This window comes from Lactuca virosa, chromosome 8, assembly GCF_052849685.1.
Source record: "Lactuca virosa cultivar CGN04683 chromosome 8, Lactuca_virosa_CGN04683_v6, whole genome shotgun sequence".
NCBI classification, from domain to species: Eukaryota; Viridiplantae; Streptophyta; class Magnoliopsida; order Asterales; family Asteraceae; genus Lactuca; species Lactuca virosa.
The window spans coordinates 248,999,177-249,013,325 of record NC_136433.1 but is presented as its reverse complement, the minus strand read 5'-3'; the positions used below and the strand labels follow the sequence as shown (position 1 = coordinate 249,013,325).

Here is a 14,149-nt window from a genome sequence, read left to right as displayed (position 1 = left end):
TTTCTTCGAAGGTGTGAAATTGAAACTACCAATATTACACTCATCCCGAACCACTTCCTTACTACCTTAAAACCATGAACACCCCTACACATCCTGCATTCAAACCCGACTTGCCTACCTTACGAATTCCTTGAATCCTCATTGATACCGGTAACGATCTAACTGACTGCTGATCTCCTTAGCGGAATATTCAAGCCTCTCCTAAACACGGCCCACGGTATGCGAAATGGCATATGAAGATTCTCAAAATCATCATGAAGAAAACTTAATTTCTAGGTGGAGACATAGATAGACTGATATGTGCATAATTAGTCATATATTTTGTGTTAAATCTTAATACTTTTTGGCCATTTTATTGCAAATTATGAACAAAAGGTACTTAAATATGTTTAAAATGTATTTGTAGCCTAAAAGATGAGCTCGGAAGCAAAAGGAAGCAGAAAAAGCGATAGGAAGCTCACGAATTGAAGAAAGAAAGAAAAGAAAGAAAAACCCTAAAGAACTCGGCGAATTGGGAGCCTACTCGCCGAGTAGGCTCGAAGATTTGCGAACAAATAAGATTCCTTATCGTATACGGATTTTAAGTGGTGGACTCACCGAGTCGGTATATGGACTCGACGAGTAGCCCCTGTTTTCAGAAACTATATAAAGGGCTTTAATTCACGAATTTAGGAGCTCTTTCTGGAACCCTTGGGGAGGAATTTGCGATTTAAGTTGCTGCTGGAGTTCTGGAACTCGAAGATCAAGTATAAGTATTCGATTTTGGGGAGATCGACAATTCAAGTGTACAATTTACTTAATCTTTTGTTTAAACTATGTTTGCATCAATTGATTTCGTTTTTGAGTTGTTTTCTATTTTAATTATGAGCTAAAAACTCATAAATTCTGTTTAGGATAGATGACTTTATGAATATGGTTTGATTTTATGATTGGATTAATTTAATTTGGTGATTTTTGTTTTATTAAGCTTGTTAAAGAACCTAATGTGTTAATTACAACTATTTTCTGTTAATTAACAAGCATCTGAAGTTGCACGAACATCTCTTAATTGCTAATCTCATATGATTTGTGTGAAAACATTGTTATATTCCTAGGAATAGCAAACGTGAAACTAGGGTTAACTAGAAAATAGGTAAGTTAATGTGTGAGCCTTGTGTGACGAACCATCAACAAGAGGTTAATTGAATTAGTAATTTGATTAGCTAATTACAAGTCTTACTTAAACCGAACCAATAAACTAGGAAATCTATTAGTTTAATCACTTGGCCACTGTTTCAATTAATCTGTTTTCTAAGGATTAGTAATAGCGAACGTGAACCTAATCACACTAATCGGTAGCCAATGCTATTTAATCCATTGCACTTGTCATAAAATCAACCATAGTAATAAATGATTCAAAACCTAAACAGAAGTCTTTCCATTATTGAATTTAGTTGATTTTTGTTTGCTTAGCTGTTAGTTACTTAGTTGAGTATTAGTTAAGTACTTAAGTTTCTAGCATTGAAAAACTAGAGAAAACTCTTTTCTTTTATTGTTTGCTTTTAGATAATATTAGTAATTAGATTAATTGTTGTTCCCTGTGTTCGATACCCTGCTTGCTAAACTATACCATCAATCGACAGGTTCACTGCCTTTTGTGTGACTAATTTATATTAAAAAGTAGGATTAAAACTAGTGCATTCCACACACATCAACTTTTTGGCGCCGTTGCCGGGGAACGACTCAAAAATAATTTTAATTGCTAGTGTTATCGACCCTTTGTGTGAGATTTTCTTGCACAAAGTTACTTCTTTAGGAAAAGTCTTAATTAGATTTAAGTTTTAGTTTCTTTTCTTTTAGAAATTTCGTATTATTTTTTTCTGTTTTACCCCTGAACTCGCCGAGTCCATTCGCACCGACTCGACGAGTCCAAGGCTATTTTCCAGTTTTGTTTTTCAATTTGTTTTGTTCTTTTTACGTGTTTTTCTATTTCTTGCAGATTGTTTATGACCCGTGGATCGAATTCATCCTTGATTCCACCACTTGAAAACCCGGAATCATCGTTTTGAAAGAATAAGGACAAGACCGAAGAAGATACTCCGAAGAAGTTGCCTTTTAAGAGTCTTAAATCGGTTTTTGGCAAGAAGAAGGGAAAGAAAGTAGGGGAATCCAGCAACACGAAAGACGACACCGAGTACAAGACCGAGAAGGAGGAAAGCGTTACCGATTTTGAAGAGAGTGATCACGAAAAAGAACCCGACAACATCATGGCTAACATTGCGGATCTCACGATGGAGGCATACTAAAAGAGAATTCGAGACGACACCGGTCCGGGGCTTGTGCATCCCGCCATACCCGCCACTGCCATGCTTGAACTTAAGGGGCACATCCTTACTGCATTGAAGGAGATTCCTTTCACCGGAAAGGATTATGAAGATGCATACAAGCATCTTGATGAAGTTAACGACATCGCCGACTACTTCAACATTCCGAACGTACCTAGAGAGACGGTGTTATTGAGGATGCTCCCTGTTACTTTTAAATGGGCTGCAAAGGATTGGCTAAAAGCACTACCACCAGGAGAGATTACTACATGAGCTAAGATGCGTGAGGAGTTTTTGGAGCAATTTTGCCCACCATCTAAAATTGCTAAACTCAAGAAGGTCATTGCCAATTTTGAGCAACAAGCGGGAGAGTCTTTATTCGAAGCATGGGAGCGCTACAAAGTTTTACTAAGGAATTGCCTACAAAATGACCTCAATGTGCAACAAGAAGTGTCAACCTTCTATGATGGAGTAAATGTCACTACTAGACAACTACTTGACTCTCAAGGCCCATTAACGAAGAAAAATCCAGCTGAAGTTAAAAGACTCATTGAAGAATTCTCTAAGCACTCTAGAGAATATCATAACCCAAGATGACTCAACTCGAGGGGTGGTGAAAACTGTGAATGATAGCATGGCAACTTTGATGGTCAAATTTGAGAATATGGAGCGAAGGATGACTAAGATGGACCAATCCATCCATGCCATTAAAGTAGGGTGTGAAAATTGTAGCGGACCTCACCTTACAAAGGATTGCGATCTTGATGAAAATGGGAACCGGAAAGCGCAAGTATGTTGCTCAAGTGGCGATAAATACGATGAAGATTGGAGAAAACCAAGGAAAGAATGGTTACCTTATGATGAGTACAAAAAGGCTAAGGAGGAGAAATATAAAATGAAGACAAGAGGTTTCTTTCAAAAAGAGGAACCAGTATAAGAGAAGAAGCTAGACTTTGAAGACATGCTCACGAGACTTGCAACTGCGTCCAAGAAACGACACAACGAAACCGATGCTGCAATGAGAGAACAACAACTTATGATGAAAGAGCAACAATCTTTGATGAGAAATCAACAAGCTTCCATCCTCAACATTGAAAAACAGTTAGGCCGACTTGCACTACAAATAAACCAGACACAACCGGGTGCTTCCTAGTAATACTGAAAACAATCCAAAGGGCGTACATATAAACATCGTAACACTAGGAGCGGGAAGATTATAATCCCTCTGACCCCTATTCAGAAGGAAGATCCAAAAAGCGGGGGAAGAGGAAGAGTCTGAAAACCAAAAATCGCAGAAACCCGATGTGACTCGTCGAGTCGAAGACATGGACTCGACGAGTACCCCACCTGAACAGAATAATAAGCCTCCTGTCAAACCATATCAGCCTCCATTTCCATTTCCAGGACGAGCTAAACAAGAAAAGAATGATATTGATTATCAAAATTTTCTTGAACACATCAAAGCCCTTCAAATCAATATGCCCTTCATCGAGGCGGTTGCACAAATGCCTAAGTATGCCAAGTTCTTAAAGGAGCTTCTTACAAATAGGAAGAAGATGGAAGAGGTGAAGAAGGTGGTTCTAAATGAAAATTGTTCAGCCGCCATGTTGAACAAATTACCTAAGAAGAAAGGTGACCCGCGTAGTTTGACATTGCCTTGCCAATTCGGGAATTTATCAACTATCCATGCATTAGCTGATTCGGGGGGCAAGTGTTAAACTCATGCCATACTCATTCTTCAAGAAATTAGACCTTCCGGAACCAAGGCCAATTCGAATGGAAATTCACTTGGCTAATAAAACGGTGACATTTCCAAGGGGAATATGCGAGGATCTATTAGTAAAAGTTGACAAATTCGTGTTTCCCGCAGACTTCATAGTGTTAGATATGGAAGCGGACCCTCAAGTCCCGATTATACTTGGAAGACCCTTCCTTAACACCGCAAGTGCTATAGTTGATATGAGAGATTCAAAACTTACCCTTCGGGTGGGGGAAGAATCAGTTACATTTAGAATAGATCAAGCCATGAAGAATGCAAGCTGTAGTGATTACACGGCGTTCTCGGTTGATATGTTGGAGGAGTTAATGGAAGAATGGAAGGAAGACAAACCAAGCAAGTCTACCATTACTTGTGAAGATGAATTTGATGCTGAAAGAGATCTGATGGAGATAGAGAGACTGCTTGAAGAAGCTGAATATGACGAATTAAACATAAGTGCTGGAAGCCCGACTCGCCGAGTAGCATCCTCTGACTCGACGAGTCCATCTGAAAAAACGCGACCAGACGTGAATTTTACCCTGGACTGGACGTGTTTAGCATGCAGAACACGAAATCAGAGATGAAAATTCTACCTAATCATCTGGAGTATGCATTTCTTGAAGAAGGTGAACAAAAACCTGTAATTATAGCTTCTGACCTTACCAAATCTGAAAAAGAATAGTTAGTCCGAGTTCTAAAAAAGAGAAAGAGTTCTATTGCATGGAACATTGCCGATATTAAAGGGATTAGCCCTTCTTATTGTTCCCACAAGATCAACTTAGAAGAAGGAGCAAAGCCGGTAGTGCAACACCAAAGGCGATTGAATCCGAACATGCAATAAGTGGTAAAGAAGGAGGTGGTCAAGCTTTTGGATGCAGGAATCATATATTCTATTTCCGATAGTCCATGGGTTAGTCCCGTTCAAGTGGTGCCTAAGAAAGGAGGGATGACCGTTATCACAAACGAGAAGAATGAGCTCATACCATCTCGAACGCTAACCGGTTGGCGAGTATGCATCGATTACCGAAGGTTAAACGATGCCACTTGTAAAGACCATTTCCCCTTTCCTTTTATTGATCAAATGCTTGAACGATTGTCTGGCCATAGTTACTATTGTTTCTTAGATGGATTCTTGGGATATTTTCAAATTCTTATGGATCCAATTGACCAAGAAAAGACTACCTTCACTTGCCCAAGTGGGACTTTTGCCTATCTCCTCATGCCTTTTGGGTTATGCAATGCGCCCGTGACCTTTCAAAGATGCATGACGGCAATATTCCATGACATGGTAGAAAAGTTTATGGAAGTCTTTATGGATGACTTTTCTATCTTTGGCTCCTCATTTCATGATTGTCTCACTAACCTTGACTTGATGCTTGCTAGGTGTGAAAAGACATATCTAGTTTTAAATTGGGAAAAATGTCACTTTATGGTTAAAGAGGGTATAGTATTAGGTCATAAAGTGTCAAAGGCGGGAATTGAGGTGGATTGGGCAAAAATTGATACAATTGCTAAATTACCCCCAACTACTAATGTGAAGGGCATTAGGAGTTTTTTAGGACACGCGGGTTTATACCGCCGTTTCATAAAAGATTTTTCAAAAATTACTAAACCTCTAACTCAATTACTTTTAAAAGATGCACCTTATAATTTTTCTAAAGAGTGTTTAACTGCATTTGAAGTTTTAAAGGAAAAGTTAACTAATGCCCCGATCATTGTCGCCCCGAATTGGAACCTACCCTTTGAAATAATGTGTGATGTGAGCGACTGTGCTTTAGAAGTTGTGCTTGGCCAACGGGTTGATAAGCACTTTCGACCCATCTATTATGCCAGCAAGACATTAAATCCCACCCAAGAAAATTACACCACAACCGAAAAGGAATTGTTAGCTGTGGTGTATGCTTTTGACAAATTCCGCCCTTATCTTATTTTATCTAAGACTACTGTTTTTACTGACCACTCTGCTATTAAGTACTTGGTTGCCAAGCAGGATGCCAATCCAAGATTGATCCGATGGGTACTCTTACTATAAGAATTCGACATCGAGATAAAGGATAAAAAGGGAATGGAGAATGTAGCTGCTGACCATCTTTCTAGGTTAGAAAATCCAAAAAGGGAAGAGATAGATAATATGGGTATTGAAGATAGCTTCCCGGAAGAATATTTGATGATGATCGTGGATGAAGAACCATGGTATGCATACATTGCAAATTACTTGGCTGGCGACTACATTCAAAAAGGCCTTACTCATCAACAAAAGAAGAAGCTCTTCTCAGAAATTAAATATTATTTATGGGATGAGCCATATCTTTTTAGGAGCTGTGTGGATGGGATCATCAGAAGATGTGTGTTTGGCAAGGAAAGTCGGGACATCTTAGAGCATTGTCACAATGGACCTACAGGAGGACATCATGGGGTGCAATACATTGCTAAAAAGTATTTGATGCGGGTTTCTATTGGCCTACTATCTTTAGAGATGTTGCTACCTACATAGGGGAATGTGATGCTTGCCAAAGAACGGGTAATATATCGGCAAGGAATGAAATGCCTCAAATGAATATTCAAGTTTGTAAAATCTTTGATCTGTGGGGTGTAGATTTTATGGGACCATTTACTTCATCCAAAGGCAACAAATACATACTAGTGGTGGTGGATTATGTGTCAAAGTGGGCAGAAGCGCAAGCATTACCAACCAATGATGCTAGGGTTGTGCTAAAATTTTAAAGGAAATTATTCTCAAGATTTGGGGTACCTAAGGCATTAAATAGTGATAGGGGAACCCACTTTGCTAATGATCAACTAGCAAGAGTGTTGCAAAAATATGGGGTACGCCATAGATTTTCAACACCTTACCATCCACAATCAAATGGGCAAACCGAAATTACAAATAGGGCACTTAAACGAATATTGGAGAAATCGGTGGGGAATAATAGAAAAGATTGGGCGGACAAATTGGATGATGCGCTTTGGGCATTTAGGACCGCATTCAAGACACCCATTGGAACCACACCCTATAGGCTAGTATTGTCATTTACCCGTGGAACTTGAACACAAAGCTTATTGGGCTTTGAAGACATGTAATTTTGAGCCAAATGAGTTGCGTACAAATCGACTTTTGAAAATCAATGCGTTGGAAAAATTGAGGAATGAGTCTTATACTAACTCATTAATTTATAAGGACAGGACCAAAAGATGGCATGATGCAAGGTTGAAAGGTAATAAGGAGTTTGAGGAAGGGCAAAAAGTTCTATTGTACAATTCAAGATTAAAGCTCTTTCCGAGAAAATTACGCACTCGTTGGACTGGGCCTTTTACAATAAAACATGTTTATCCTTATGGAGTAATTGAGCTATGGGGCAAAGACGGGTCAAGCTTTAAGGTTAATGGGCATCGGGTGAAGAGATATGAAGAAGGACTGCCAAGGGACGAAAGACTTGAGGAACGGCTAGATTTGGAGGAAGCCGTTGAAACATAGAGTGGGAAGGAGTCTAGCTAACGACTCCTCAAAAAAAGAAGCGCTTTCAGGAGGCAACCCGATATCTAGAGTTTGCTATCGGTTAAAAAAAAATTATTTGTTTTGGTTGTTTTATTTTGAACTTATGGTAGCTTGGATTATGTAGGATATTTTTGTTTTCTATCACTTGTGTTTGCTTTGATCTTTTCAGTTTGAGGCTTAGGATTGCATGTGAGGGTATAGAGTCAAGGCTAACCAAGTAAGAAGTCAAGTCTAGACGAGAGAATAGAAATTTTCGAGTCCAAGGTTGAGTCTGATGGTGAAGAAGAGTTATAGAGTATTTATTTATTGAAGAAAAATGAGGGAAAGTCTTAGTTTATATTACCCCCATACATCAGAAACGGACCTGGGCAGAATACAAATTTTTTTCCACACAGCGATCTACTCACCGAGTGCATCTTATGGACTCGACGAGTCCATGTGAAATTTCGCGATTTTTCTGCCAGTCACACTACAACTCGGCGAGTTAGCATAGCAACTCGACGAATCACTCGTTAATTCTATTTCCAAGTTCAAAACTTGACTACATTCAATACGGGGATTGGTTCTTTTCTTTGGAAGATCATTTTCCGAGCATTTCCAAGAGTTTTTCCCTTATAATTGGAGTTGTACCACACGATATTTTGACACCCGAGACACGGATGAGTTATTCCCATGTCTAAATTCAATTGAAGATGGAGCTTAAAGAGAAGATCGACCTCGCAACTACTATCCCAGGGGAGTTTGTTCTAATTCTCTCTTTATTTTATTGTTCGTTATCATGCATAACATACAATGGGGACATTGCATAAATTAAGTATGGGGTAGGGGGTTGGTTACATTAGTTGGTTACAATTAGTTGAAATTTTAGTTAAATTTCGAAAATCTTGAATATTTTAGTTAATTTTGAAATTTTTGCATACAAATTGCTAGGGCTAATTTAGAAAATTTTGGTAAAAGCAATTAGGAATCATGCTAGTATTGTGTTTGATGATTCCTTGAGAACCCAAATGTTTAGTTGAGCCTATATACGTTATAATGCATTTGTGGCCTCCTTTATTCTAGTGAAATCATGAGATAAAAACACAACCTCGCTTAGTTTGAGGGACGCAACAAGTTTAGCATCGTGTACTTGAAATGTATCCATGAAAACTAATATCTTAACCAATAAAGGTTGAAGTTGAGTGCCCTTGCTTAAGCATGTAGGTATTGAGTGAAAAAAAAAAGTGAGTTAAATGTGAAAAAAAAAAGAGAGAATTACAAGAAAAAGTTAAAGAATTTTGGAGAATTCATAGTGAAGATCAAAAGATCAAAGTTCTGAAGAAGCTCAAAAGTTGAAGATACCAAAAATCAAACAACAAGGTGGTGAATTCAAAGAAATAAAAGATCAAATATCAAAGAAGTGAAGAATTCCAAATAAGCTCTATAGTGGTATCAAAGAGTTGTAATTTTCTAGATTATGTATGCTTGGGTTGCTTGATCAAAAATACCTTGAGGTTAGGAAGTTTTCTACGGATGGATTTGGAGGGATGCATAAAATGAGCGTTGTTCAAAAGAAGTGGGCGAGTGTTTATGAGGATTTTGAGTATTTAGAATTGATTGGGGTCCTTAGGAAAAATGTTAGACACAAATACATGCGTTGCGGTCTTGGCATAATGGCTGGGTTTGATTGGGATTGTCTTATGTGATGCTAGTATGTTAAAATTCAGTTTTGCTTGGGGGCAAGAAAAGTCAAGTGTGGGGTATTTTGATATGTGCATAATTAGTCGTATATTTTGTGTTAAATCTTAATACTTTTTGGCCATTTTATTGCAAATTATGAACAAAAGGCACTTAAATATGTTTAAAATGTATTTGTAGCCTAAAAGATGAGCTCGGAAGCAAAAGGAAGCAGAAAAAGCGATAGGAAGCTCGAGAATTGAAGAAAGAAAGAAAAGAAAGAAAAACCCTAAAGAACTAGGCGAGTTGGGAGCCTACTCGCCGAGTAGGCTCGAAGATTCACAAACAAATAAGATTCCTTATCGTATACGGATTTTAAGTGGTGGACTCGCCGAGTCGGTATATGGACTCGACGAGTAGCCCCTGTTTTCAGAAACTATATAAAGGGCTTTAATTCACAAATTTGGGAGCTCTTACTGGAACCCTTGGGGAGCAATTTGCGATTCAAGTTGCTGCTGGAGTTCTGGAACTCGAAGATCAAGTCCAAGCATTCGATTTTGGGGAGATCAAGGCAATTCAAGTGTACTCTTTACTTAATCTTTTGTTTAAACTATGTTTGCATCAATTGATTTCGTTTTTGAGTTGTTTTCTGTTTTAATTATGAGCTAAAAACTCATAACTTTTGTTTAGGATAAATGACTTTATGAATATGGTTTGATTTTATAATTAGATTAATTTAATTTGGTGATTTTGTTTTGTTAAGATTGTTAAAGAACCTTATGTGTTAATTACAACTACTTTCTGTTAATTAACCAACATATTAAGTTGCATGAACATCTCTTAATTGCTAATCTCATATGATTCGTGTGAAAACATTGTTATATGCCTAGGAATAGCGAACGCGAAACTTGGGTTAACTAGAAAATAGGTAAGTTAATGTGTGAGTCTTGTGTGACGAACCATCAACAAGAGGTTAATTGAATTAGTAATTTGATTAGCTAATTACAAGTCTTACTTAACCCGAACCAATAAACTAGGAAATCTATTAGTTTAATCACTTGGCAAATGTTTAAATTAATCTGTTTTCGAATGATTAGTAATAGCGAACGTGAACCTGATCACACTAATCGGTAGCCAATGCTAATTAATCCATTGCACTTGTCATAAAATCAACCATAGGAATAAATGATTCAAAACCTAAACAGAAGTATTTCCATTCTAGTCTTGCAAACCTAGAGAAAACCCTTTTCTTTTATTGTTTGCTTTTAGATAATATTAGTAATTAGATTAATTACCATTCCCTGTGTTCGATACCCTGCTTGTTAAACTATAACATCAATCGACAGGTTCACTGTTTTTTGTGTGACTAATTTATATTAAAAAGTAGGATTAAAACTAGTGCATTCCACACACATCATAGACCACACATATCATCTCACACATAAACATATAATCATAAACACATTTCATAAGAGCATGAGGGTGGAGATTACAGCACATACCTACAATGTCAACTGATGGAACTCGGATTCCATCGGCCTGGAACTGTCATGCACGGCTCCTCACCATAGGAACCACCAACCTACTCTCGCGACCATAAGTACTCCTCAGAGTAGCTGGAACAGGTGCCCTCACTGATCTCCTCATCAATCACGGACAATCGGCCTTCTTGTGGCCCACTTGATTGTAGTGAAAACATATCGAAACCGATTCTCAATGGCAGTCCCTACTGAAATGACCCATCTGTCTGCAACTGAAACATCCCATCCCTGTCTCCCGACAGCCTCCCACATGGGTCCTACCATACTTGGCACAACAGCCCCGACCCTGCTGGCCTCCCAACGCGAATCCTAAGTCCTGGGCCTCTTCGCCTGGCCCACTGCGACATGAATCTGTTTTGGCTTCCTCTTCCCAAAGTGCTCCAAAACAATCTCCCACTCCCGGACTCTAGTAATCATATCATTCAGGGTTTCGCACCCTGACAACTCACGATTCCCTGACGTCATCCCCCAACATATCACGATACCTTACCTTCTTCATATCCTTGTCTGCTGTATACTACAGAACCAACAAGGCCCTCTCCTAAAACTTGGCAGCGATCTCTGACACAGTCTCAGTCGTCTGTCGAAGGTCCTGAAACTCCTTCGCCAACTGTTGCACCTCAATAGTTGGTGCAAACTTCATCCTAAATGGGGTCACGCCTCATCCCAAGTCATCGTCTCCAGGGTTTGCCTCTCAAAGCGAAGTCTACCTCCTCCCACCAATCTCGATTTCTGTCTTTCAGAACACAGGAAGCAAATCTGACATTCGACCCCTCATGGTAGAAACTCATCCGGAAATCATTCTCCATATCAACTACCCATATCCTTCTAGAAATGGGGTCCTTCTCCCCAAAGAACTCGGGAGCCCTACAAGCACGAAACTCGTAGAAGGAAAGAGTGCGAGCTCCCACAATAGCCATAATCTCAGTGCGGAATGTGCCCATACGCTCATCCGAAATCTCCATAATCCCTTCCTTGACCTTTCCGAAGATCACAGGATTCTGCTCCAAAATATTACGGGTGATCTTCGACAAGATGAACTCCCGCATCCGCTCATCAATCGGCTCAGTACTAACACCTGAGCCTGAATCAGAGCTTGAACCTCCTCCATGTATGCTCATAACCATTCTTAAAATCAACCGTATGCATGATCAAAACATACCCAAACAATCCTCATCCCACCGACTTCCTAAATTCTCCGTTACTCTCCTCGAGTCGAGTATGGATCCTGTACTTTCAGTAGTACGTGCCTAATACTACCTTCCATGCCTATCCATACTTTCCTCAAGAATCATCCCAAATCCTCCAAGTCACCTTCTTAAACTGATACTCCAGATACCCGCTAAGTATCGCAACCAACCCACTAAGGCACTTCCTAGGCTTTCCTAGTTTCCCGACCTCACCCTGCCATCAGCTGTTGAAGAACTCCCACTAGTTTCAGCTAACTACCTCATGAATATAATCACATTCCATAGAGCATAGATAATCCTTCGAGTAACAGACTCATCCCTACAACGGTTGGACTCATACAAGAGTTGCGCAATAGGGTCAAATCAATCACTCTGAGATTATTTAACATTTGCAACATGTGACTTAACATATTCACTTAATAGCTAATTCACATTATTAAGAGTTCCACAAAGCACAAAGCAAGCAGCATTCAAGCAATAACACTTCAAACCATAAGCCAACTAGAGGACATCTCAATTCACTTACTACCAATAAAGATTTCGAATCTAAAACATCATTCAATTCTTCATAGGCTACAAGGCATCAGTATCAGGCCAATCCATACGATCATCTGAAATCCATACTAGCATGCAACTCAAAAACTCAACCAATCAGGCATATAAAGGCATCTCTCCTAGCATAAAATCCTGAGCATATCCATATCCCTAATCTAGCATTCAATTCTCATATCATATGACATAACAAACATGTATGGGTATTCTGGAAACCACTTACTTGAGCTCGACTAATTGCATGCACCACCCCTTTCTTTTATTAGAAAACCCTTTAATAAAATGATGAGAAATAAATTCTCTAAGATCGTTTAGATTCGTAACATATTTAGACAAACACAATAAAAGCAAAGAACACACGATGAATCAAACAAGAGCTAAATGATTAATATGCTCCACCTCAGAAGAGCTCGATTAAGAACTTCGATTGTAGAGGTGTGCTAGGGTTACAGTACATTAAAGGAATAATAATTATCAAAAGCGTACAGAGAACGATGCATGCATGCATCTTATATACTAAACCCTAATGACATAAACACGGCTGGACAGGCCCGATACCGTGATAACAATGGACCGAAGTAACAGGCCCAATGACGCAACTCTTAGACCCAACAATCTCCCCATTTGAGTCAATTGAGGCGAGAGATCATTTCGGTTGAGTGAGAGTAGATTTCTTCACAGTCTTGAATAGCTTCGATATGATGGCGAGAAGAGTTTGACGAAAGTCAATGTACCACCGAAGCATATCTGAAAAAAATTTCTTATCAGCATCACTGTTTTGCTTACACCTGCGAATGATATCAAGAATGTGCTCCATACAAGAAGTGGAGAACAGGTGTTTATCATCAAGAGTGAACAAGCACTTTTGGCCTTCGGCTCTGGTGAACATGATTGTGTGATACTTCAGGTCAATCCTACCCATCTGCATCTTGTTCACATCGCTTGCCTTCCCGATTGGTCTGATTGTAGGCTTCTTCCTTAAGGCAGAGGCGATCTCTTGATCCATCTTGGCAACCTCATGAATGTAAGAAACTAACATTCGCTTGATGTGATCGATGATAGGCTTGTACTGTTGTTGATCAGTAAGCAAAATGTTGTTCAAGAGGATCCAGTCGTGTGGATTTAAGTTCGGGAGATCAGCAAGGGAGATCATATGAACCTTGAGACTCTCAGAATTTATAAAATTCCCCGATGAGGTTGGTTTAAACTTTACATTAATAAAATTCCCCGATGAGGTTGGTTTCAATACCTTGACTGTTGTGATCTTTTGTGCGCTCCAAGTCAAGTATTGTGGTTGAGAGAATGCGAGATAGTAGTCAATCAATTCTCGATCAACCTTCAGGTCAGGAGAAGGAATAGTAGCGATTGGCTCAAAGCAATGAAACACAAATCCCTTTCGGGTGATAGGCATGTCAAACTGAGAGTCTCTCGAATTTTCACGATCAAACGAGATGACCGGTTCAAGCCAGTGAGTGCTAGGAGACTCGATTGCTTCTTTTAACAATTTCTCCAATGTCCACAAAGGAAATAGAGTTTTTCTACTCTCCAATGCGGCATGAGCTTCTTTTCTTTTTCTTTCCCTTTCTTTTTCTTCTCTTGCAATATGAAGATTTTCATCAAGCTCTCGATCACGTTGCTTTCTTTTGAGAGCA

At 39.1% G+C, this 14,149-nt stretch overlaps 1 protein-coding gene and 1 non-coding gene across 2 annotated transcripts; one reads left to right on the top strand and one right to left on the bottom strand.

Moving 5' to 3' along the window:
* Positions 1-2,630: 2,630 nt before the first annotated feature.
* Positions 2,631-2,737, bottom strand: LOC145135339 (small nucleolar RNA R71). The gene has a single exon (XR_013719802.1). It is a non-coding gene; the product is annotated as a small nucleolar RNA R71 (small nucleolar RNA).
* Positions 2,738-3,628: 891 nt separating this feature from the next.
* LOC145131410 (uncharacterized) lies at positions 3,629-4,744 on the top strand. Its single transcript, XM_079066098.1, has 3 exons — positions 3,629-4,010; positions 4,174-4,541; positions 4,628-4,744. Exons 1-3 carry the CDS (start codon positions 3,629-3,631, stop codon positions 4,742-4,744), a joined length of 867 nt encoding a protein of 288 aa, XP_078922224.1.
* Positions 4,745-14,149: the final 9,405 nt, after the last annotated feature.

Excerpts from the sequence above, each read along its gene's own strand:
- LOC145131410 (XM_079066098.1), top strand. The coding sequence starts at position 3,629 with ATGGACTCGACGAGTACCCCACCTGAACAGAATAATAAGCCTCCTGTC. Across the intron at positions 4,011-4,173 it reads TGCATTAGCTGATTCGGGGG|ACTTCATAGTGTTAGATATG; the intron begins GCAAGTGTTAAA and ends TGTTTCCCGCAG. Across the intron at positions 4,542-4,627 it reads CTGGAAGCCCGACTCGCCGA|AACACGAAATCAGAGATGAA; the intron begins GTAGCATCCTCT and ends TTTAGCATGCAG.